Source organism: Oncorhynchus clarkii, chromosome 8 (genome assembly GCF_045791955.1).
Source record: "Oncorhynchus clarkii lewisi isolate Uvic-CL-2024 chromosome 8, UVic_Ocla_1.0, whole genome shotgun sequence".
In the NCBI taxonomy this organism is placed as follows: Eukaryota; Metazoa; Chordata; class Actinopteri; order Salmoniformes; family Salmonidae; genus Oncorhynchus; species Oncorhynchus clarkii.
In genome coordinates, this window is record NC_092154.1 from 14,014,032 (window position 1) to 14,041,159 (window position 27,128).

General features: G+C 43.4%; 1 protein-coding gene across 1 annotated transcript in view; it reads left to right on the forward strand.

Annotated features, from left to right (window-relative positions):
- Nucleotides 1-27,128, forward strand: part of LOC139414985 (protein phosphatase 2, regulatory subunit B', alpha isoform) — a 73,787-nt gene that overhangs the window by 31,704 nt on the left and 14,955 nt on the right. The window contains exons 2-4 of the mRNA XM_071162671.1: nucleotides 11,643-11,839; nucleotides 22,714-22,815; nucleotides 22,951-23,043. Of these exons, the coding sequence (XP_071018772.1) occupies nucleotides 11,643-11,839; nucleotides 22,714-22,815; nucleotides 22,951-23,043 (392 nt within the window). The remainder of the gene's footprint in view (nucleotides 1-11,642; nucleotides 11,840-22,713; nucleotides 22,816-22,950; nucleotides 23,044-27,128) is intronic.

A 27,128-nucleotide genomic window follows, 5' to 3' on the forward strand; every position in this document is an offset into this window, starting at 1 on the left:
GTGTTGTGAAATCTGTTGTGTGAACCAATCCCACTTCCTTATTTGCTGGACCCCAGGAAGAGCTAATGGGGTTGTGTGAAACGCTTTGCCTAGTTTGCTGTGTACAGTACAGACAGAGCTTTGTAACGTACATGGGAATCCATCTAGGCCCTTACAGTAAGGCCACGCTAATTATGAAATAACACATGCTGGAATTCGCCTGGCTTCATAGAGAAGGTTGCTTTTAGACCCTAATGCAGGGTTCCCCACCTGGCAGGCCGCGGGTGGTCTCATTTGGCCCCACAAGTTTTATGAGCAAAAAAAAAAGGTTCTTTTTTTTGTTAGACATAGGACTGTAAAAACACCAGGAAATCAGCTCCAAGTGATTTTCATTTAAGAAATCTGTACCTGTGTGTTCCCACCAAAAGAGAGGCGTGAGCATATTCAAATGTAAGCATGGTTTGAAATTGTTTTATTCAAACATATGTATTTTATTTATTTAACCTTTAACTAGGCAAGTCCTTTAAGAACAAATTCTTATTTACAATGACGACCTACGAAGAGGCAAAAGGCCTCCTGTGGGGACGGGATAAAAAAAAATATATAGGACAAAAAAAACACATCACGACGAGACACCACAACACTACATAAAGAGAGACCTAAAACAACATGGCAGCAGCACAACATGGTACAAACATTGTTGGGCGCAGACAACACCACAAAGAGCAAAAAGGTGGAGACTACAACACATCATGCGAAGCAGCCACAAGTGTCAGTAAGTGTCCATGATTGAGTCTTTGATTGTAGAGATGGATGGATATTTGCAGCTCGTTCCAGTCGCTAACTGCAGCAAACTGAAAAAAGGAATGACCCAGGGATGTGTGTGCTTTGGGGACCTTTAGCAGAATTGTGACTGACAGAACATGTGGAGGATGAGGGCTGCAGTAGGTATCTCAGATAGGGGGGAGTAAGGCTTTAGAAGGTTTTATAAACTGGATCTTGCATCGGGTATACAGAGATGACCAGTTTATAGAGTGCAGTGATGTGTGCACCTATAAGGAGCATTGGTGGCAAATCTGATGGCCGAATGATAAAGAACATCTAGCCGCTCGAGAGCACCCTTACCTGGCAATCTATAAATAACATCTCCGTAATCTAGCATGGTCATGGTCATCTGAATTGGGGTTCTTTTGGCACCTGGGGTGAAAGGAGCGATTATGATAGAGGAAACAAAGGCTAGATTTAGCTTTAGCCTGCAGCTTGGATATGTGCTGAGAGAAGGACAGTGTACCGTCTAGCCATAATCCCAAGTAATTGTATGAGGTGACTACCTGAAGCTCTAAACCCTTAGCGGTAGTGATCACACCGGTGGTGAGAGGGGAATTCTTCTTACTGAACCACACTAACTTTATTTTTGAGGTGTTCAGAACAAGGTTAAGGGCAGAGAAAGCTTGTTGAACACTAAGAAAGCCTTGCTGGAGAGCGTTAAACAGAGAATCTGGGGAGGGGCCAGCTGAGTGTGACTATCATCTCAAATAAAAATGTATTGGTCACATACACGTGTTTAGCAGATGTTATTGCGAGTGTAGCGAAATGCTTGTCCATATAAATGGATGAGAGCTTCCTACTGCCTGAGTTATGTTGTTGATGTAAATTGAGACGAGCGTGGGGCCTACGATCGAGCCTTGGGGTCCTCCCTTGGTGACAGGCAGTGACTGAGACAGCAGATGTTCTGACTTTATACATTGCTCTCTTTGAGAGAGGTAGTTAGAAAACCAGGCCAAAGACCCCTCAGAGACACCAATACACTACCCACAAGAATGGAATGGTCTGCTGTATCAAAAGCTTTAGCCAAGTCAATAAAAATAGCAGCACCTTGCTTAGAATCAAGGGCAATGGTGACATAATTTAGGACCTTTTTTAAGGTTGCAGTGACACATCCATTACCTATTCGGAAACCAGATTGCGTACCAGAGAGAATACCATAGACAGACATAAAGAAACTCAGTCAGTTGATTATTGACAAGTTTTTCCAACACTTTTAATAAACAGGGCAAATTAGAAATAGGCCTATAACAGTTAGGATCAGCTTGATCTCCCCCTTTTAAATAAAGGATGCACCGTGGCTGCCTTCCAAGCAATGGAAACCTCCCCAGAGAGGAGAGAGGCTCTGCGATGATAGGGGTTGCAACCTTAAAGAAGAAAGGATCTAACCCAGATGTTTTTTGAGGGTCAAATTTAAGGAGCTCCTTAAGCACCTCAGACTGTGACCGCGTGCAGGGAGAAACTGTGTAGCGGGGCAGGGGGGGAAAGGGAGGAGCATCGGGGTTAGTCGCATTAGAAGGGCTGGGAGATGTTGCCCATCCAACATTTCCCAACAAGGCATGGCTGAGTCAAATGGGAATCCTGACTTAATGAGGTGGTGATTTTAAAGAGCTCAGCCATGTGCTCATGGTCAGTAACAACCACATCATCAACATTAAGGGACATGGGTAGCCGTGAGGAGGAGGGTTTATTCTCCAGGTCTTTAACCGTTTTCCAGAACTTCTTGGGGTTAGACCTACAGAGAGAGAACTGCTCCTTAAATTAATGTAACTAACTTTGGCCTTCCGGATAGCCTGAGTGCACACTTATTTCTCATTTGCCTAAACGACAGCCAGTCAGCCTGAGTATTTGTGTGGTGAGCCTTTCGCCAAATGGTGTTCTTGATCAAATCAAATACATTTTTATTTTTCACATGCACCGAATGCAACCGCTGTAGATCTTACAGTGAAATGCTTACTTCTTGAGGTGGAGTAACTCTGCCAGATCACAGTTGAACCAGAGGCTGAACCTGTTTTTTAAATTCAAATGTTCTTTATGGGGGTGTGTTTGTTAACAATACCACTGAAAATATGTTTTTTAAGGTCCAAGAGGGTATACCAATTTACAGAGGCCAGGTCATGAAGGAAGGCTTGCTCATTAAAGTTTTCCAGCAAGCGTCTGTGACATCAGGACCGGACATTTAACTGAGCAGCCCAAACGAACACAGTCTGTAAAACGGTGATCACTAAGGTCATTACAGAAAACTGATGCCTACCAGGATTATTTGTGAGGATTAGGCGAGTAGCCTTTTCTGCATGTCTGGAGTCCTACCTTGTGGGATTGATAATGATCTGAGAAGGATTTATTGTTTTAGGACTTGGTCAGGTGGTTTAGCATGTCCCAGTTTAGGTCACCTAGCAGGACAAATTCAGATTTAGTTTAAGGGTCCAGGAGAGAGTTTTGGGCAGGTAGGGCACAAGCTGGTGCTGATGGTGGACGATAACACCCAGCAACAGTCAAAGAGCTATTTGAAAGTGTAATGCTTAAAACCAGCAAATCCACAGACTTGGTGGAGACAACCGAGCACTGAAGGTGTTCCTTGGTAAAGATTGCCACTCCACTACCTTTTGGAAGATCTGTCTCTCCGAAAAAGGTTCTAACCAAAAAGATTAACGTAAGTGTTAACACTCGTTTGTTCATTCTTTCTGTTTGGGCTTCTTTTAAAAAAAAAAGTAAGGCCTGCATCCATGGAGACACATACCAGCTCTACTGATAGTACTGCTACTACCAGCAGTACAACACCTGCACAACGCAAGTTGTTCTGCTTCAACGAGCACATCCAATGCTAGCATCAGTAATTCTACATTTGTTGTTAGCCCAGCTAGCATGGACACTGACAGTTGTGAATCTGATGCAGCCAAAGAGCTACTGCCCACTTACCCGGGAAAGCGCCGAACAACAGACAGGGACGTTGGACCATAAGAGGCACAAATATGATGAGAACTGCATTGATTTGGGGTTCACTTATATTGGGAGTAATGCCTTTCCTCAGCCACAGTGTGTTATAGTACTTTTGTATATATCTCACAACGCGTTGAAACCTTCACTCTTGCGCAGACATTTAGAAACCAAACATTTGGAAAACAAGCCACAGAGGTTTTTTGAGTGAGAATTAAGACTCGTTTTGAGTAGTAAGACATGTATAAAAGCAACAGATACTATTAATAAGAAGTGGCTAGAAGCATCTTATATGGTGAGCTACCGAATAGCTAGGACAGGTAGGCCCATACTATTGTGGAGGACTTAATTCTTCCTGCTGCCGCGGATATGGCTGGGACAATGCTGGGGGAAAAGGACAAAAATAACTGTACAGACAATGCATTTCACGACACATCAGTGACATGGCAGGAATCGTTTTGAAACAATTACTGCTTCGCATACAAGCCAGTGAATTCTATGCTTTACAGCTGGATGAGTAAACTGATGTGGCGAGCCTGGCACAGCTCCTGGTATATGTCCGTTGCTTTTATGGGGGGTCGATTAAGGAAGACATCCTCTTCTGAAACCAGGACAACGGGAGAGGATATTTTAAAGTACTGGACAGCTTTGTGACATCAAATGGACTTTGGTGGTCAAGATGTGTTGGTATCTGTACTGATGGCGCGAAAGCCATGACAGGGAGACATAGTGGAGTGGTGACATGGGTGCAAGCAGTTGCTCCCGACGCCACTTGGGTACACTGCAGCATCCACGAGAGGCTCTTGCATTCCAAGGGAATGCCTGACAGTTTGAAAGACGTTTTGGACACGACAGTGAAAATGTCTAACTTTGTTAAAGCAAGGCCCCTGAACTCGTGTATTTTCTGCGCTATGCAATGATATGGGTAGTGACCATGTAACGCTTTTACAACATACAGAAGTGCGCTGATTATGAAGGGGCAAAGTATTGACGCGACTGGCCGATCTGGGTGATGTTTTTTTCTGCCTGAATTATCTGAATCTAGGATTACAGGGACTCTCTGCAACTATATTCAATGTGCGGGACAAAATTGGGGCTATGATTTAACCTCTGGGATATGTGGGACGGTAGCGTCCCACCTCGCCAACAGCCAGTGAAATTGCAGGGCACCAAATTCAAAACAACAGAAATCCCATAATTAAAATTCCTCAAACACCATTTTACACCATTTTAAAAATAAACTTGTAAATCCAGCCACAGTGTCCGATTTCAAAAGGCTTCACGACGAAAGCCCACCAAACGATTATGTTAGGTCAGCACCTCGTCGCAGAAAAACACAGCCATTTTCCAGCCAAAGAGAGGAGTCACAAAAAAGCAGAAATAGAGAGAAAATGAATCACTAACCTTTGATGATCTTCATCAGATGACACTCAAAGGACTTCATGTTACACAATACATGTATGTTTTGTTCGATAAAGTTCATATTTATATCCAAAAATCTCAGTTTACATTGGCGCGTTATGTTCAGTAGTTCCAAAACATCCAGTGATTTTGCAAAGAGCCACATCAATTTACAGAAATACTCATAATAAACATTGCTAAAAGACACGTGTTATGCATGGAATTTTAGATCCACTTCTCCATAATGCAACCACTGTGTCAGATTTAAAAAAAACTTAACGGAAAAAGCACACCATGCAATAATCTGAGTACAGCGCTCAGACACATAAACAAGCCATACAGATATCTGCCATTTGTGGAGTCAACAGAAGTCAGAAATAGCATTATAAATATTCACTTACCTTTGATCTTCATCAGAATGCACTCCCAGGAATCCCAGTTCCACAATAAATGTTTATCGAACAAAACAAAGTTCATAATTTATGTCCAAATACCTGCTTTTTGTTTGTGCGTTTAGCCCAGTAATCCAAAGGCGCGAGCACTAGGTCCAGACAAAGTCAAAAGGTTCCGTTACAGTTCGTAGAAACATGTCAAATGATGTATATAATCAATCTTTAGGATGTTTTTAACATAAATCTTCAATAATGTTCCAACCGGATAATTCCTTTGTCTTCAGAAATGCAATGGAACGCAGCTAACTCTCACGAGAGCGTGAGAGACTGAGCTCATGGCACTCTGCCAGACACCTGGTTGAAACAGCTCTCATTCCCTCCTCCTTCATAGTAGAACCCTCAAACAAGGTTCTAAAGACTGTTGACATCTAGTGGAAGCATTAGGAAGTGCAATATGACCCCATAGACACTGTATATTCAATAGGCAATGACTTGAAAAATTACAAACCTCAGATTTCCCACTTCCTGGTTGGATTTTTTTCTCAGGTTTTTGCATGTCATGAGTTCTGTTATACTCAGACATCATTCAAATAGTTTTAGAAACGTCAGAGTGTTTTCTATCTAAATCTACTTACTATATGCATATTCTAGCTTTTAGCAGGCAGTTTACTCTGGGCACCTTTTTATCCAAGATACTCAATACTGCCCCCCAGTCCTAAAGAAGTTAAGAAGTTCTGTCTGCATTAACAAGGACAACACACAGGTCTTTCCAGCATTGTATGATTTTTTTTGGTGTGCAAATGAACTCAAGCGTACGGACCATGTCAAATGTGATATAGCGAAGCACCTGAGTGAGTTGGGTGCGCAACTTTCCCTGAAACGGATGACAAATAACTGTATTCGTTATCCCTTTCATGCCCTGCCTCCAGTCCACTTACCGATATCTGAGCAAGAAAACCTCATTGAAATTGCAACAAGCAGTTCTGTGTGAATTTAATTTAATCAGAAGCCACTGACAGATTTCTGGATAGGGCTGCACGCAGAGTTTCTTGCCTTGGCAAATCGCGCTGTTAAGACATTGGTGCCCTTTGCAACCACGTACCTATGTGAGAGTGGATTCTCTGCCCTCACTAGCATGAACACTAAATACAGGCACAGACTGTGTATGGAAAATTATTTAAGACTGAGACTCTCCAATACAACAGAATTGCAGAATTATGAGCATCCTTTCAAGCTAGTTAATCCCAATTTTCGATGATCAAATAAAGTTGTGTATGTAAGTTGGCTAAATAAAGACCAAAATTATTGAAATAATATTTGAGCCCTGGTCTTATAAGAGCTATTTGTCACAACCCGACTCGTGGGAAAGGGTTGTGGGCACCAGCCTTTGTTTTTTTTTCTGTGATTTTAGCGAAAGCTCAGGAAGTGTCAAAGTCAAGAAAGCAAGACTTTCCCCTGTGAACAGGAGGATTAAAGATGTCATATCTCCCGTGTGAGCATCAGAAATTAAAGGAAATTGCCCTGTAGATCTTGTGCGTCACCGCAGCCAGCATAGTTAATGTTTAACGAGCCGTTGGCATAGTGGAGTTGGCAAGGCCTTTCACACAGGTACATGTTATGGCTAAGGCCTTGTGTTTTGTGCAATCATGTGACATAGCAAGATTTTATCCTGTGTTTTAAGCCAGAAATAAGAATTACATCAAAAATGAAAACAACTGTCTGAGGATGGTGCTGGACCATCTGACATAAAAACAAAAGGAGACCGTTTGACAAAAAAGCTTTAAAGGTAGACTCAGTGAAATGACGTTGCCACGAGCAGATATTGAGATGCAAGAACTTTGCTCTCACGCAGTCGCACTGTATCTGTGCAGTGTGGTAGCCAAAGCACCAAAACAGCGGAGAAGTTGAGCCTCACACTTCAACGCTCTTAGTTGTTGCGGAAATGTACCAACTATGCTGCTCACTTTCTGCATACAAGTCAAAATCCAGGCATGTCACTTGACTGCACAAAACTCAGGACCCTAGTTATGTGCCTTTCTTAATTTTCAGGCCTCGTGAAACATCAGGCATTTAAAAAAAAAAAATGCCTTTATTAAAATGACAACAGAACAGTTTTAAAGGTAAACACTGCTTGTTTGAGCTAAAACACTCGCCTGTTTTTGTCATAAGAGAGCAGCTATAGGCCTAGATGTAAGTATTATTTTTTGCTTTGTTAGTGCCTGAGATTGCTTTATTGACTTTGTTGCCTAACCTGTGCTGGTAAAAGTCAAATGCCAACCCACTTGTTTCTACAGTGTCCTCCTGAATTATTGGCACCCTAGGTAAATACAAAAAAGGCCGTAAAAAACTGTAATCATTGTTTGTCAGCTTAATCTTACTCAACATATCATATGAATCTAACCTTTAATTGAGTTAAACACATTTTTTTTGTTGAACAATTCTATCAAGAAAGTATTTTATTCAAAAACATGCATGCCAGTTATTGGCACCCCTAAAAATTCTTATGAACAAAATCAAATTGATGTATATTATTTTTTTTATGATCTGTTAATTTTAAAGTTAATCTGAGTCTTTGGGAACTCCATGACATCCTGTTTCACTGGGGTATAAATATGAGGTGGTACACACAGGCTAAACTCTCTTTGTCATCCTTCAACATGGGAAAGGATAGAGAACATACAAATTAAATGAGACAAAAGGTTGCTGACCTTCACAAATCGGGCAATGGCTATTAAAAAGGTAGCTACACGCCTGAAAATACCCATCTCCACTATTAGGGCAGTAATTAAGAAATGTAAAACTGGAGCTGTAATGAACCTGCCTGGAAGAGGACGCAAGTGTATTTTGCCCCCACGGACAGTGAGAAGGATGGTTCAAGTGGCAAAATGTGATTGGGATCACAGTTGGAGAATTGCAGAAGTAGGTTACATCTTGGGGTCACCAAGTCTCAAACTACAATTAGGTGCCATGACCAAGTTATTTGAAAGGGTTGCCAGAAGAAAGCCTCTGCTATCACCAAACCACAAACATAAGCGCTTGGAGTTTGCTAAATGTCATTGGAACTTTGATTGGAACCAGGTTCTATGGTCTGATGAGACTAAAATGTCGTTTTTTTGCATCAAACACTAGAGTTGGGTTTGGTGTAAAAAAGAAGCATGGTCATGCAGAAAAGATCCTAATTCCCACTGTGGATGAAGTATGGTGGTGGATCTGTGATGTTGTGAGCCTGTTATACATCCAAAGGCCCTGGGACCCTTGTTAGGATACATGGCATCATGGACTCCAAGTACCAGGAGATTTTAGGTCAAAAACCTGTCTGCCTCTGCCAGTAGGCTAAAACTGGGTCGTCGTTGGATCTTCCTGCAGGACAACGATCCAAAGCATACCTCCAAATCTACACAAATGGTTCGCTGACCATAGACGTTTCGCAATGGCCATCCCAGTCCCCTGACCGAAACACCATTTGAAAACCTATGCGGTGAGCTGAATAGGAGAGTCCTAAAGTGAGGACCAAGGACTGAAGGTTCTGGAGTGTTGCTGCCCACCTCATCAAACATGTATAGGAGATGACTCAGACCTGTTGTCTTGGCATCTTTTTTGTTCATATTTACCTCGGGTGCCAATAATTCAGGAGGGCACTATCTACTAGAGATAGCATTTCACTGCACCTGCGATAACATCTGCAAAACTGTACGCGACCAATAAACTTTTTGATTTGAGTTTGAGTGTTCTTTGAACTCACGTGATAGGGAATTATAGGTCATAAAATATCCCGGGGTCAGTTGCCACAGTGAAGTGATTTTACTTTGTCAGTTTTGATACAATAACATTTCCACATGTAAGGAAAATAATGATACAGTAGCTTAGTGGCCATCTGAAAGAAAGGGAAAAAATAAAAATGTTGCTTAATGGGTGGGAAAAGGAAAGACCTTCCAGACGAAAGGCAGTTTCCATTATGACAAGCATATCCTGTTCAGCAATGCCTCTCTTCCTCTCGCTCTGTTCTCGAGCCCATCATCCACAACAAAGTTTGAGTGCTCTCTGACCAAACATACTGCACATTATGTGGTTCAGCAAGCCCGTCACTAACTGAGGCCTCTAAGTGAGTTAGGATGTTGTCAACATGGCCCTCTCTATTAGAGCCCAACCAATATATCAATTCACCGATATTATAGGCCGATATTGGCCTTTTACCGCTATATCGGTATGGGACGATAATTCAACCAATATGTTTATTCATCCTATTTATTACACATCTCATGCTTATCTGAACACTTGCGGACATTCTCATGATATCATTGTCACAATGTATTAAATCAACATTTGAAGCATAGTTATTGAACAATTTCTCTCTTGGATGGCAAATTCTGAAAATTCACTGGAAAAATTACACTTTAATTTCCCCGCTGTAAAACAGTATATCACAGATATATCGGTATCTGCAAGTTTTGTCCCCAAAGAAATCTGTATCGGACAAAAAACAAGATTAACTTGGGCTCTAGTCACTATTCATTATTGTATTACAGCATTGAACCACAAACACTATGGACATTTCATTACTGTATTACAGCATAGAACAACCACACATTCTTCCCTGAGTCGAAATACTGTATGTGTCCAGGAGAGAGTTGGAGCTTTAGGTAGCCCTGATTTTTAGATGGTGGTCAGTCAGTCGGGGATGGTACTACCAGAGATATTAAGGAAAGAATGAGATAGGAATCCCATTTGGCAATGAATGTATAACACCCAACCCAGCAGACTGTCGACCAATCGCGTTCACGTTGTAATGCTGTTACACAGTTGCTAAACTAATCATCACGCAATCCCTTCACAAATTTAAGTGTCACTATTCCAAAGCTATACAATATTAGAGAACAAGTTAATTATCTCACCTCAGAAAATATTTGTAATTTTGTACTTCCTGTTCACTAAATGCATGCTAATGTTGGGTTTTTGAGCTAGTGCACAATTGACTTCGTTCCACTCCTTGAAGGAGAGCTGTCCTTGTCCCAGAATCGCCGGGAATGCTCCGCATGGCTCATTGACGACGCATGGACAATGTACACAATGGGCATTAATACGAGTTTCCCATCTCCTCAAAAGTGTCTCTGGTACAATGCCTATCATTCTTTTTCAAGGCTTCTTCATCCTGATACCGTATCAGTTAAGAGCCATAACCCTCTGCTAGGCTAGGCTAGCCCAACACTGCTGTACTATATATACTGTTCTGTCACGTCGTTTCTGGGTGGCTGCAATAAGTGCTGTTTGTAGCCTGGCAGGGATCAGGTTTGACAGCTCTAATAACCCTGCACACACTCACTGTCTAATCCATAAATGGCTTTATGATAAAAGCTAGAGTGACTGGGCTGGCTCTATTGAGTTTTATGTCAAATGCCCGTTGATTGGAACAACACTGACTACCTCCAACTACCAAGGTTAAGGGCTTGTAAGTAAGCATTTCACTGTAATGTCTACCTACACCTGTTGTATTCAGTGCATGTGACAAATAAAATTTGATTTGAAATTGTGATTTTTAAAATCGTATCTGGATCCTTGCCTGTGTTTATTGTAAATTATAGTCCTCACATCTGTTTTCACAGGCTGTGTAAGCATTTGGCCTATTATGATTTGAGGTACAGTATGCGTTGTATGGAGTGTTTACTAAAAACCTACTAAAATGTTCCATTAGGATTACTCTCAACTGCACCTATTGTATCAGTGTGACTATACACATAAGCCAAGTACCTGTAAACTTGTCATTCAGCAAATGTCTGTTTGGGCCTTGCACTGAGGATGTGAATTGAGCCCTCTGTATACTGTATAGTTTGGCTCTGTTTCAGTCAGTTTTGACATCCAATCTGCCCATGAATTTTCATAAAGTTTTGTACTTTTCTCATTGTGACGGGTCTTTTCCTAAGTTACATTCAGTTGGGCTGCCTTGGCAACAGTTACCTGCAGTTTGTGGGTAATGTTGTTTAGGCTACAAACCAGGCAAGCTTTAGTTGACATCGATACCGTGCAATGGTTGTACAGTCGCCCCATTTAGGAGTCTTAAGGCTAAATGACAATGTGGACTAAAAGTTGTTTCCATGTCATCTCTGGTTCCAGATGCACCCTCCACAGAGCAGCAGGAGCTGTTCACCCAGAAGCTCCAGCAGTGCTGCATGCTGTTTGACTTCATGGACTCTGTCACCGACCTGAAGAGCAAGGAGATCAAGCGGGCCACGCTCAACGAGCTGGTGGACTACGTCTCCACCAACAGGGGCATCCTGGTAGAGGCAGCCTATCCGGAGATCTCAAATATGGTGAGTGGGCTCCTTACACTAACAGCCTTTTCACGCTACTGAGTAAAACCGAGCTGAGACTAGCTGTACGGTGCTAGCCTATTTACGCATCCTCCATAGTTGCTGAAATGGACAATGTGAAGAAAATATCCAGACCAGCACAGAACAGTTTGTGTTAGTACAATAGTGTGAAAATGGTATACCAGAAAACAATTTTGTTTTGTCACGGTGAAACAATTAAGCACCCTGTCCCTAACATAGAAGTTTCATCAAGCAACATTGGGAGATTTTCTACTCCGGAGACCGGATTTTATACTCCGGACTCCGACATTGTTTGTCCTAATATTTCTACATTTCTTATTTCCATTATTTTACTTTTTAGATTTGTCTGTTCTGTGTATTGTTAGAAATTAGTACACTGTTGGAGCATTCCACTACACCTGCAATAACCTCTGCTAAATATGTGTATGCAACAATACAGTTTGATTTGAATCTTTATCCTGGATAGAATGCTTCTACAAAGGAGCGAAAGTGGTCATTTAAAACATGAACTTCAATTGTAATCAGGGTTTGAACGAAGAAGAAAAAGTACTGGGGCCTCACGAGTGGCGCAGAGGTCTAAGGAACTGCATTGCTGTGAGGTGTTGCTACAGACCCGGGTTCATTCCCACAACCGGCCGTTGAAGGGAGTCCCATAGGACGGCGCATAATTGGCCCAGTGTCATCCGGGTTTGGCCGGGGGGGAGGCTTTACTTGGCTCAACGCACCCATAGCGACTCACTGTGGTGGGCCGGGTGCCTGCACGCTGACCCCAGTCGCCAGTTGAACGGTGTTTCCTCCTCCGCGGCTGGCTTCCAGGTTAAACTGGCGGGTGTTAAGGAGCGCAGTTAGACAGGTCATGTTTCGGAGGACAAATGACTCCACCTTTTCTTCTCCTGAGCCCGTTGGGGAGTTGCAGCGATGAGACAAGACTGAAATTGGGGATAAAAAGTGGGTCAAATGCAAAATAATAAATAAATATACATTTAGAAAAAGGACTGATTTTGCTCATGGCTTGGTTATCAAAACAACTTTCCATACTCACAAAAAGCTTATTTCTATACAATGTTGTGCACGAATTTGTTTACATCACTATTAGTGAGCATTTCTCCTTCACCAAGATAATCCATCCACATGACAAGTGTGGCATATCAAGAAGCAGATTAAACAGAATGATCATTACACCGGTGCACCTTGTGCTGGGCACAATTAAAGGCCACTCTAAAATGTGCAGTTTTGTCACACAACACAATGTCTCAAGTTTTGAGGGAGCGTGCAATTGGCCAGCTGACTGCAGGATTGTCCACCAGAGCAGTTGCCAGAGAATTGAATGTTCATTTCTCAACCATAACCTGCCTTCAACGTCGTTTCAGAGAATTTGGCCATACGTCTTATGGAAGCTCGTCATCCTTACCGGGGTCTTGACCTGATTGCAGTTTGACTGTTGTCACCGACTTCAGTGGGAAAATGCTCACCTTCGATGGCCACTGGCACACTGGAGAAGTGTACTCTTCACAGATTAATCCCAGTTTCAACTGTACCAGGCAGATAGCAGACTGTGTGTGCGAGCAGTTTGCTGATGTCAATGATGTGAACAGAGTGCCCCATGGTGGCGGAGGGTTATGGTATGGGCAGACATAAGCTACGGACAACAAACACAATTTTATTTTATCAATAGCAATCTGAAGGAACGTGTATACCGTGGCAAGATCCTGAGGCCCATTGTCGTGCTATTCATCCGCCGCCATCACCTAATGTTTCAGCATGATAATGCACGGCCCCATGTCGCGAGGATCTGCACACAATTCCTGAAAGATGAAAATGTCCCAGTTCTTCCATGGCCTGCATACTCAACAGACATGTCACCCATTGAGCATATTTGGGATGCTCTGGATTGACACGTACGACAGTGTGTTCCAGTTCCCGCCAATATCCAGCAAATTCACACAGCCATTGAACCACACAGCCATTGAGGAGTGAGACAACATTCCACAGGCCACAATCAACAGCTTGATCATCTCTATGCGATTATGTGTTGCGCTGCACGAGGCAAATGGTCACAACAGATACTGACTAGTTTTCTGATCCACGCCCCTATCCTTTTTTTTAAGGTATCTGTGACCAACAGATACACATCTGTATTCCCAGTCATGTGTAAACCATAGGATAGGGCTTAATTATTTTTTTTCAATCGACTGATTTCCTTACGATCTGTAACTCAGTAAAATCTTAGAAATTGTTGCATGTTGCGTTTTCATTTTTGTTTAGTTTAAATCTTGAATAGGAACAGCTGTCATTCTTCGAGATGTGAAATGAAAGGGCCTTAGGATATAACCTTGTTGGGCACTGTACACAGTTGCTATTCTCTGAGCAACCTGGGAGAGAGGCAGTGCTCCCAAAGCCCTCACACACCTTCAGCTCCAGTCAGACCCAAAGATTACCCAGACCTCTTAATCACCTCGCTCATCCTTTTGCCCTTGTCTCAACCCTCACTGCTAGCCATGGTGCCAGACCAGACAGGGAAGGACGACCCAAAACCTCCACAGTCAGTTTCCAGCACTCCTTCAGTTCAGCACTAGATCATCAGGATTCAGGAAGCAACTAGCTGTCTCTTCTCCATGCCACCTTGAACTACTGTCTCTGTCATCCACTGCTTTCCTCTACTACGCAGTATATTTATTGCATTTATTCATTGATCTTGATATATCAATCAAATGTATTTTAAAAAAGCCCTTTTTACATCAGAAGATGTCAAGAAGTGCTATACAGAAACCCAGCCTAAAACCCCCAAACGGTAAGCAATGCAGATGTAGAAGCACTGTGGCTAAGAAAAACTCCCTTGAAAGGCAGGAACCTAGAGAGGAACCAAGCTCTGATGGGTGGCCAGTCCTCTTCTGGCTGTACCAGGTGGAGATTATAAGAGTATATGGCCATTAAGGCCAGATTGTTCTTCAAGATGACCAGTAGGGTCAAATAATAATCACAGTGGTTGTCAAGGGTGCAACAGGTCAGTACCTCAAGAGTAAATGTCAGTTGTCTTTTCATAGCCAAGCATTCAGATGTCGAGACAGTAGGTGTGGTAGAGCGAGAGAGTCGTTTAACAGCAGGTCCGGGACAAGGTAGCACGTCCAGTGAACAGGTCAGGGTTCCATAGCCGCAGGCAGAACAGTTGAAACTGTAGCAGCAGCACGCCCAGGTGGACTGGGGACAGCCAGGAAGTCATCAGGCCAGGTAGTCCTGAGGCATATATCACATTTTAAGGGTGTGTCAGACAGAGTAATTGTTTATCCAGATGTCATTTTATGGGATTTCTATCTAGGAAGATCAGCCCTGCATTACCTGACATTTGGCATGTACCATTGCTCCAGGCAGCCACATTATACATTAGCATGTCTACTTATTCTCAGCTTACTGAGAAAACGCTCTCCCCGGTTTTAGCTTGTCGTCTAGCTGGCTAGGTTTAGGTTATTTACCAACCCATACCAGTGATAAACGTAGCCATGTTACCGACAAATGGCAGTACACAAACAAAATCAAGCTCACTTATTTTGCTAGCTAGAAAGAAGTAGCCACAAATTCATTCAAGCATTTCAGTTTAGCTCACACTCGGCAGTAGCCCCCACAAACACCTTAAAAACTTGCCCTAAACAGTAACGGTGAACTCCTTTGTGGACAAAACTACTCTTTCCCATAGTACAAGCCTATCTATAGTATGACAGCATCAGCAGTTAGCTACCAACAGCTGGTAGACATGTTTACATTTGGTTCGTTTTATCAGCGGCATTTAGATGAAGACGTGCGCTAAATATGTTATAGCTAGCTACTGTTAGCATAGAGATACCAAGCTAGCTCTTTCACTTACCCGATTGAGTTCCATGCTCTCTTAAGCCCATGATAATGCTCGGTCTCTGCTGGTGCTGCTGGCTGTTTGACATGCTTTAGAAGCCACAGTAATGGTAGGGACAGCATCCACTTTAAGAAGGAACTTCTTGCTGAAGCCCTAATTCCATTGTTGATAGCCATGGAAATTCTAGCTTCATATTCTCATATCCCACTTTTTTTTTAACTTTTGTCATTCATCGTGGGATTTTTCCCAAAGTTAGAGCTGATTTGGCAAAAAACCTCACACAAACTTTTTGAACAACTTTGTATTAAAACAATTGATTTAAGAGTTTGTAATTTGGGAATGTTTTCTTGGTATTCTATGTTACTATTATATGCATTGAGAAATAAGTGCTACACTTCCTTTAACCTCACTGGTAGAGCTTTCACGTGTAGTTTGATTATTTCGATGACATGCGTATGACGGAATCAGTGAGAGTTGGCCAAATGTAGCGTTCAGTTGTGCTTAAACCACCTCTTTCACAGGTAATGTGTATGTTACGGGAAGCATCCTGTTAAACTGTGGAGTGTGGTTGAGTAGCTCTGTATTTTTCTGTAATAGGTAGTCACTCTTGAACACAAAGAAGCCTGGCCAGCCTCAGTGACTCACTCACACAGCGTTTACAGTGCCACGGATACGGACTCACTCTGCGGCGCTGCCAGGGGAACCGCTGATTACACACGGGGATAGGTTATCATCAGCACATCCTTAGCTATCGCGGCAAGTTACTTGTGTGTCATAGGTAATCGTGTAGGCATCCTTCCTAGGAGGACCTATAGATTTTGATGTACCAAATCGATAAACGTACACATCCAGGGGCCGCTGCTTGATTATACTGCTGGATAGGTTGTTGACTTGCCTGTCTTGAGTGTTGATGGCTCTCTACCTGTAGAGTAGCCTCACAACTGGGCATGTTAGGAGGAGCAGGGCCTCTGAATAGGGTTAGTCATTAAAGTTGCTCTCACCAACAGCACCACATCTATCAATGCTATTTATCTGGAGGCCGAGGGCTGCCCTGAGCGAGAGGAGGAACCATGGTGGACAGATGGGCAAGGGCGTCCTCGGGATTCTCCATTCTCTGCATCCCATGATAATGAAGTGGTGGGTGTTGAAGTGCAGTCCATTATGCCTGAGCCACAGCGACGGCTTTGATCATTGAGGCAATGGAGAGTACAAACAGGTAGATCATAAATGTAACCATGGCTCTCGCTGAAAAAAGCATCTGCCCCTGGGTGCTGATAGCTGAATGGTTTAGCCTCTAGTTGCCCACTCTGTTAGACACACGAGAAGTGTAATATGAAAGACAATCTTTACAGCTGCACAGCTGTCTCGGTTCAAGGTGAAGAATGTTTGATTGACTTCATATTGTGTAGGTCTATGATTTTGCCGCCTTCTTTTGTCAGCGATGAGGATGGGAGGACGAGGACTTACGCTGAGATACTTTCAGAGCTCTGATTTACATTGAATTCCGTGAACTCTGGCATTTATGGTATGATAGGTCCATTAAACTACATCTATAACTGGATGATTCATCTCTATCCACACCTTCTCTATCCTTTTCCTGCGCCCTTTTACTCTTTTGTACAGCACCCTTTACTTTATTTCACTCTCTCAAATACACACCACACACACAGTACAGATTTAGCTTGGTCCCCCGCAGATACCACTGAGTGGGGCGTTGCTGTGTCACACACACAGTCCCTCAATGACCCCACACAGAGCTTAAAGCCTTCTGGTGCCATTAGTGCATTTCACTTAGTTATCGACCCCAACCCTGGCTAGAGACACACCCCGCTTCTCTTTCTCTCTTATTTGCTCTTTCTACCATACACTCTCCAGTTCCCTCTCCTTCATTTCTTTCCTTGTGTTCCCAATCTCCCACTGTGCATTTTGACATGTTTGATATGTGTGCTGTGAAATAATAATAGTCATGTCCATCTAGGGGGTAGCCAAAGTACATTCATAGTATGACTAACACAATCAGACTAACACAATCAGACTAACACAATCAGACTAACACAATCAGACTAACACAATCATATATGAAGGAAAAAAAATATGCAGGTATTTCTTCTGGAAATTGAAAAGGGGCTGATGTTACAGTAAATAAATTATTATACAGCATTATAACATTACAGCAAGAATGGCTTAATGCTGCTACAGCAGCACAGCAAGAATGAGCTAATAGTGCTACAGAACAGAGCTAATAGTGCTACAGAACAGAGCTAATAGTGCTACGGAACAGAGCTAATAGTGCTACGGAACAGAGCTAATAGTGCTACGGAACAGAGCTAATAGTGCTACGGAACAGAGCTAATAGTGCTACGGAACAGAGCTAATAGTGCTACGGAACAGAGCTAATAGTGCTACGGAACAGAGCTAATAGTGCAACGGAACAGAGCTAATAGTGCAACAGAACAGAGCTAATAGTGCAACAGAACAGAGCTAATAGTGCTACAGAACAGAGCTAATAGTGCAACGGAACAGAGCTAATAGTGCAACGGAACAGAGCTAATAGTGCAACGGAACAGAGCTAATAGTGCAACGGAACAGAGCTAATAGTGCAACGGAACAGAGCTAATAGTGCTACGGAACAGAGCTAATAGTGCTACGGAACAGAGCTAATAGTGCTACGGAACAGAGCTAATAGTGCAACGGAACAGAGCTAATAGTGCAACGGAACAGAGCTAATAGTGCTACGGAACAGAGCTAATAGTGCTACAGAACAGAGCTAATAGTGCTACAGAACAGAGCTAATAATGCTAGTATTTGTGTGTGTGTGAGTGTTGCAGTGGTTGTTATCAGCCCGGGCAGTTGTCTTGAGGTATTTGGCGTCAGGGCGGGATGAGTATCACACTGTTACTTTATTTCCCGCCTGGCAGCCCTCCCTGGAATGTGGCCCATGTGACACCACCAGCAGCCAATCAGTTGCGTTATACCAAGGCTAGAGAAATATGCCTCTGATTGAGCCCAGGGAAAAAAACTCCCATTTCTTTCACTGGCTTGTTTGGGATCAGCTGGGCATGTTCAACACAGGGTGGTGAAGAGAATGCACCCAAAGCAGTGATATGAAGCGGTGTTAGCTACTCTCATCTAACACATGAAATCACATCATACACAGATTACATCAGTTAAGGGAGAACCATATCGTTTAGAAAAAGAGTTGAACAATCTGTCCTAGTTTTACTAGCCCCGGACCTGTCCCCCCCACTCCCCACAAACCGAAGCAGAATTTGATTGTTCAATGCAAGGTTATTGTCCAATGTGTATTTTTCTTTCTTTCCGTCTGTTAGTTTAGTCAGTTGGTGTTGGGTGTCCCTAATTGAGGCTGTCGGTTAAGGTCCGGTCCTCCTTGAACACCTTAGAGGTGACTGGAGCGTCGTAGCTGCAGATAAAAGGCTTTGTCACCGGCTGTAGTGGGTTGTCTGGCGTCTTATCCCGTATCCATGGCCGAGCGGCCCCACACCTAATGAGATCTGGCCAGCTTAAACCCTGAATGAAACTACACAGAGACTGTGGAGCGAGGCAGGGCTGCACCTGTAGACCATCCAGGGACCCAGAGAGGTGTTATTGAGCTAGAGTAGGTTCCTTGAAGTGACGGACAGGAAATTCAATACCACCCTGAATACCACTTCAAGGCCTGTCTTCAAGATGACTCTCTCAGGCACAGCACTACAGTGTCATCAGATTGAGCAGCTTTCATTCTAAATGAGACATGAACTTGGGTCAAGGAAAGGCGAAGCACATACATAGTTATTCCCGAAGTAGCTAAACAATTCAAAAGTAATTCCAGTACATACTTCCAACAATTTTCCATCTCCTCCCCCATGCTTTTGTTCAACACACTATCTGTGTGTGAGTGGCAGGGATGTGTGACTGGCTGCTTATTTGTACACCAGTGGGACTCTGTCTATAGTCTGGATCAATAGTCTCCCCCATTCCCCTCCTCCCTCCCTCTTCCCAATGTCTCTTTTTCTCTTCTTCTCCTGATGGTCTCTGTCTATTTTCCTGGATAAAAATATCTGTTTCCAACACACACACGCACACTGTCTCTCTCTAACATCCACCCACCTCCTCCACCAAGGCAGTGAGATGCAAGACGGTGTCCAACAGCACCCCGTTGCTTTAGAAACCTCGGCCAGTGAAAGGAACACTAAAGCGTTCTTTACACCAAGGAGATCAAAGCGACCCAAGCTGTTAGTTAGCTCCAGCTAATTACATATGGCGCCATCTTTGTAGTGTGGGTACCGTGCACTCTCGGAGCCTGTCGCAGAAGTGGGCTCTGCCTGTCATGAAAATGAAATGGTATAACAGCACTTATGTGTTTAGCGTTGCACATTGTTCAATGGCTGCTGCCAATGCCATCCAAATAAGGATATTTCATTCAATGTATGGTTCAGTGTGCTCAGTATGTTCAATGTTATCCAGCCACCTCTGCGGAAGGCCAATTTTATAGTCAATTAAACTCTAAGGAAATGGTATAGTAAGTAGCAGCAAGCTCTTCGGCATCTCAAAAGTTGCATTACTGTCAGCTGAAGAATGTTTTACTCCTTCGTCACCCCTTTAGAGCTGTGTGGCTTGTCAAACTGACAATAGGTAATTGGGTGTTGTCATACACACACACACACACACACACACTGTGCAGAATGGTAGCACTCTTGCCAGCCTCTCCGTCGCTGTGTGTCACTCTCCAATTCCTCCAAAGCTAAAAATACACCTCTGCTGCAGTGATCGTGGTGGTGATGACCTGCCTCCAAACCGAGTCTCCAGCACAGAATTGTAATGGGGAGATGTGGCTGATGCAGAATCCTTTAATGGATTTATCTTTGCCCCCCTTCTGTTTTGATTATATTATTCTCTACCCTTCGCCACGGTAGATGTATTGAAACATGCTTAGTCATAATCAAGTAAAAGGAAGTTGTCCTACGCCCCCTCTGTAAATTACTGCCAGTTGTGTTTATGCAGCACAGCATGAATATGATTTGCTCTGCCGGGTCACGATAGTTTTCAAAACCCAGACCCTCAATCTTTTTTTAAATGTTTTAATAGAGTTCACCTTCTAATTAAATAAACAGACAATAAATACACGGCTCCACTCAGTGTTCTAGAATGCAGGAAAATGCGGGTCAGTTCAAGACGGTGCTATGTGAATACTTCGTTTTCTTTACCCTGTGTCATTATAATCACATGCAACAATCATTTGTAGTCTGAACGATATTATAGCCGTAATATGCTTGTAGCCTACTCGACATTGTTGATGAAATACAAACACAATAGGAGCGTTGGAAAAATGACACGCTCGCTACGCTCATACGGTTAATTCATTAGGAATAGGATTCATTTAATTTCATTATTTTACATTTTTAATTGTAACCACAATGCAACAAATAAGTCAACTGTGGTTCGAACTTTAGCAAGCAAGCTAGTGTGAAAACGTCAGCAAAACAAACATTGTCAACATGAATGTGCGCCTACTTCCTCATATCCCTCCTTTGCGCTCTATTTTCTCCTTGTCAAAAAGGGTGCGTGCCGGAGCAAAGTAAACATTTCAGGACTCCGGTGCCCCTATTTTTAAAATTGTCATTAGTCTCTCTAGGTGATCAGTGCCTATGCAGGAGCATTTCTTGGGTCAGAATTTGGTTCTGGCAACTGAATCCCCTTTCAGCTCAAACACGGGACGTGAGTAGGACCACAGCACGCTGTGAGCTGAGCGTGTGCTGGGAACATGTTCCAAATGCCACTGACTGAGACTCCCGCCACATGCACCCTCCCCACAGACCGGCAGATAGAGTACCAGTGGTTTGGAGGGTTGATGAGACATTTTGGATAATTGCAGCGAGTCTATTAAAATATTAAAAGCTGGAACTTATGTCATGGTCCATACCCCCAAACCCCCTTTTCGTGGTATCCAATTGTTAGTCGTTACTATCTTGTCTCATCACTACAACTCCCGTACGGGCTCGGGAGAGGCGAAGGACGAAAGCCATGCGTCATCCAAAACACAACCCAACCAAGCCGCACTGCTTCTTTAACACAGCGCGCATCCAACCCGGAAGCCAGCCGCACCAATGTGCCGGAGGAAACACCGTGCACCTGGCGACCTGGTTTGCGTGCACTGTGCCCGGCCCACCACAGGAGTCGTTGGTGCACGATGAGACAAGGATATCCCTACCGGCCAAACCCTCCCTAACCCGGACGACGTTAGGCCAATTGTGCGTCGCCCCACGGACCTCCCGGTCGCGGCCGGCTGCGACAGAGCCTGGGCGTGAACTCAGTGCCCTATACCACTGCGCCACCCGGGAGGCCTTTATCTTAATTTCTCTGACTAAATATAGGACACTTTTGAATCTCCTGATGTGGTCATATTACTGGAAAACTGTTTAAATAAGTCCGGGATAAGGAAGCTAGGACTATCATGAGGCTTTTAAGGAAGTCGACAGCAGCTAGGCATTTGGCTATAAAGTTTTCCCTCAGGACATCAGCAAATCCACATCGTGTAACTTTTTAATGTAGCCTAGTATTCTTAGACTTCAGTCTGATTGTTACAGCGGGCCAAACTGCATTGGACATGAAATGCCTTAGGAAATATCACTCTGGTTATTCTTTCATGATGTATGTATGAGTGGAAACCTAATGAATAATAAACAGTGTATTGTAATACCTCTTGTCTTGTAATATGTCTTGTGACCAGAGGTCACAATAACAAGAGTAATACAAGAGGTATTACAATACACTGTTTATTATTCATTAGGTTTCCACTCATACAATACATCATGAAAGAATAACCAGAGTGATATTTCCTAAGGCATTTCATTTCACCTGTTTAATCTTTGAATTTCATGTAGCTCTCCAAACCTAAGGTCGAAGTTGACTATGTCCAGTGGGTAAAAGTTTGCCGTTTGTCCATGTGCTTTTGCGTCATTTTTTTTTGTTGCAGTTTTAGTGTGTTCATGAAATGCCCTTTTGTTCACAGATCTGCACCAACATATTCCGGACTCTTCCGCCGAGTGAGAACCCTGATTTTGACCCAGAGGAGGACGAGCCTACTCTCGAGGCCTCATGGCCACACATACAGGTAAAACCACGTCACTTCAACTTGACCTCATTTTAACTCTACTTTTTTTTTTTTTTAACACATGTGTTATACCTGGTATTATGCGCTATATGTATATTTCATTTGGCTCAGATTTAGTTCGTTGACTTTTCCCAGCTTGTCTACGAGTTCCTCCTGCGATTCTTGGAGAACCCAGACTTTCAGCCCAGCATCGCCAAGCGCTACATTGATCAGAAGTTTGTGCTGCAGGTAAGCGTCGCAATCTGATGTCACCTGTCAATGACCCTTATCCCCTCAGATTTCAGACCATTGTCAGTCAAATGGCCACGTGACATCGCCATCAGCAGGGGTGTGTGTATTCCCTAGGAGGCAAACGGGCCAAAACATTGAACTTGTCCAATAAGAAAGTCTTGTTTTCTGTTCTTAACGTTGTCAGTTGCATACACCCCTGGTTTGACAGTGTTGTTCAAAGCTATTGTATTAATTACCAAATATTGTAGAGACTTTCATTTTCTGTTGTTTACTGATGTCACTGTCGGTTCTCTGTGGATCAAAAAGGGTGCACACAGAAACAAGGCCAAACTAAGTGAAGTCAAGAAGACAGACCTGGCAGCCTTACAAGCCTCAGACTGCCTGCTTAACATCTTCTCTTCAAAAGACTCCAGTACAATACATCAAACACCAACCTTGTTTGAATAATCATTTGGTAGATGAATCTGTTTTTAAAGTGGTCATTTTGATTTGGCTTTGAACAAAAGCGGCACTGATGTGCAATTCCGTTTTGCGCTCCAGAGCAGAAAGGTCAGAGTATGACCGACCGAAAACAATGAACATGTTTGATTGATTATCTCTCCTGGCAGTTATCAAAGCCTGTTTTTTTTCAACATTACATCCTGTGAAAGTTAGTTTGGAGCATAACATTTTACAAAGAGTACATTTCTTCAGTGTTAGTCTCAGTATTTAGCTTCTCAAGGGCACATATGCCCTGATCCCAGATTGCCCGAGTATGTCTCAATGGTATTTCACCATCTTAACGTCCCACCTTGGGTCGTATTCATTAGGCACCAAAAGGTAGAAAACAGACTGAAACTGGAAGAGACAACCTGACACTTCCGTTACAAAACGTTTTGCTGCGGTGTGCCCTAATGAATACGACCCCGTCTCACCCTTGCTGGAGCTCTTCAGCGGTAACCTGCTAGGGCTGTGCCGTGCGTATTTATCGAGCCGTCCTCCTCTCCCTAGAGCGAGGGAATAAACGGGGACGAACGCTATGGCCTGGAATGTTGGCTGAGCTGCAGCATCCGAGGTGCTCTGGCTGAGTTTCCATGATGCGAGTGGTGGAGGGGTGTCATGGGGAAGCTTTAAATAGCACCCTATTGTTTACTCTGTTGGAAGGGAAAAGGGGACTGTGGTCGGAAAGAGGCTGGTGAAGGGGTCGGGCTAAGGGGGGACAGAGAGGACCTGTTTTTTTTTTCTGTGGTTTTATTCTCAGTGCTCTCTCCTGTTTCTCTATGACTGTTGGAGACAGACCTTGACATGGGAGAGGGACTGTACAATCAGTTCACATGGGAACGTTAGTGTATTTATAGCCGAATGTATTTCATTTCATCAGGTTGAACTGTCAGGACATATTTTATGCATAGTTATTTATTAGGGAAATTGCACTCTCTGTGAATGTAGTAGTCTTTGAAATTGTGTAGTACGTGCAGAGGGGAAGGAAGTACAGCCCTGTCATTACCAGAGTTACGGAGGTGTTGTCACCATAGATCGGCTTCCTGTCGCTCTGCTGATGCTGGACAAAAAACTCCTCTCAAAACATCCACATGAAAGCCTTAGGTGTCGTACTCTCCCAAATATTCAATCAGTTTGAAGATATTAAAGCATCATTTTAAATGTTTCCAGGTGATGTACATATTGCGGCGGGCACTGGTTTTTCTCCCAGTTACTGAATGCCCACTAAAGAATGGAATACATACAATTGTACCATGATATTTGATTAGAAAGCTTTCTTTCAAAGTGTTTTGATATTTAACAAGGAAGTCTTTGAGTCCAGATCTTATGTAGCCTATGTTTCTTGTCTCTGGATGTGTCACAGATAGTCATCATGCAGAGCTCATTGTGTGGTTAGTGGCTGCTGCTGTGGTATGATCAGAATGCCTGTGTCTTCACTGTCAGCTATGTGCTTGTCAGGGCAGGGGGACTGGGAGAGGGCCTGGTGGGACAACATGGCAGGGGAAACACTCATCACATTCTGTTTTGGCTGGCTGGCTGGCTGGCTGGCTGGCTGGCTGGCTGGCTGGCTGGCTGGCTGGCTGGCTGAAGGCAGTGAGGAGTTATTCTCACCAGCCCCGCCCATATCCTGAAACTGAACAAACCCTTTGCTGTTGAACAAGGCTTCTAGTCACTTGAAAAGATGCTTTGCTAGAACTGAACTGAAACCTTTTGTGAGTCATGCATTCAAATTACAGTGACACTCTCTCTGTTCCCTTGTTCCTCGCTTTTTACTTTCTGTTTGAACCTATATCTGTCTCTGTATACTGTGTATGTCTGCGCAAGCACAAAATGTTGTACCCTTAAGTAGTGTTAAACAGTATTGCCTCTGCTTCCTGTATATAATACAGGTTAGGCTACTGACTATAGAAAGGGGCTGTTTGCACAAGTCTAATCCCAATCATTAGATATATGCTGTGAATCCATTAAGCCCTGTATTGTCAAAAAAACGATACTTAGTGACAGAGGTCTCTCGACCACCGTACGTTCTCTCTATGTTCTCCCCCTCCTAATGCACGGTTAGCCTGTCCAGGCAGAGCTCTCTGTGAGGGGTCTGGCTGTGACGGTCTCAAATGGCACCCTGTTCCCTATAGGGAATCCCATAGGGCTCTGGTGGAAGGTAGTGCACTGAATAGGGTATAGGGTGTTATTTCCGATGCAGCCCACGTCTCCGATTGAACTATTCTCATCCACGTGGGATTATTATTAAATGGCGCCGTCACGTCATTGGCACGCAGCGAAAGGAAGAGCGCTCCAGGGGGGCTGTTTTTACCTTTGAGCACAGACTGAGGCTTAGCCGGGGCAGAGAGGAAGAGCGAGGAAGTGCTGGAGGTCACAACCTCCCCGTGGATACACTCCAATTATTTACGTAGCTACTCCAGACCCACTTCCTCTCTTCCTCCCTCTCTGACTTCTCAATCAACATACTGCACACAACTACAGTGTAGACTGTACACGCATTATAACAAGCCCGTATTAAAAGTCTGTCTGTCTAGAGCTCAAATGCATGCATGCACACGTGCATAGTGTGTACACAGTGCACAACAGGGGGTGCGACGATTGCTTTTCTGTCACGTAGTGTCAAGCTCACCTGACACCTGAAAGGCATTGACATGCATTGTTTCTTTTAGCTTCTCTCAGAGAGCTGCACATAAACAGGCAGGATGAGGATTGACCATTTTGTTTATGCACCATTCTCCTTCCATCCCGGTCTCAGTGGGTGTCTGGGTTTTGTAAAAATAGAGACCTGTTGTTCTGCTTCCCTATCGATAAAACTGGAGGTACTTTCTCTGAGGTTTAGCAGAATGTCGCTCTTTGTTTTGCTGCTTTTATCTGCAGCAGGAAGTAGCCTTAGACCTGCAGAGAAAATAACTACTTTGAGTGTAGCTTTTAGAAACCTATTGGCTTCTTCTGAAAAATAGTAATTTCAGTTCAACCGTGACTCATCAGTAATGACCCTTTTGCAGAGAAAATTGACATTGTTGGAGGTTGGATGTGGCAACAGCTCTGGTGGAGATTCCTGCAGTCAGCATGCCAATTGCACGCTCCCTCAACTTGAGACATCTGTGGGATTGTGTTGTGTGACAAAACTGAACATTTTAGAGTGGCCTTTTATTGTCCACAGCACAAGGTGCATCTGTGTAATTATCATGCTGTTTTAATCAGCTTCTTGATATGTCACACCTGTCAAGTGGCAAAGGAAAAATGCTCACTAACAGGGATTTAAACAGATTTGTGAACAACATTTTTGTGCATATGGAACATTTCTGAAATATTTCAGCTCATGAGACATGGGATCAACACTTTACATGTTGCGTTTTTGTTCAGTATATAATGTGATTTAAGATTATCTCCAGCTCAGGGCTCCAGCTATGCAATTTGTTTGCTAACTTGCTAGCTTGCAAGATCAAACTTCTTGGTTATAGCAGAGACAATCAACCCCTGCTGGATCAAGATTCCTGCTCCCTAAATTGTTTCTGCGTCCAAAAAACATCCCTTGTGTGGACTGCCGGTAATATCGTATACCCCTTTATGGTACAGGAACACTGCCGAAAATATTGCAT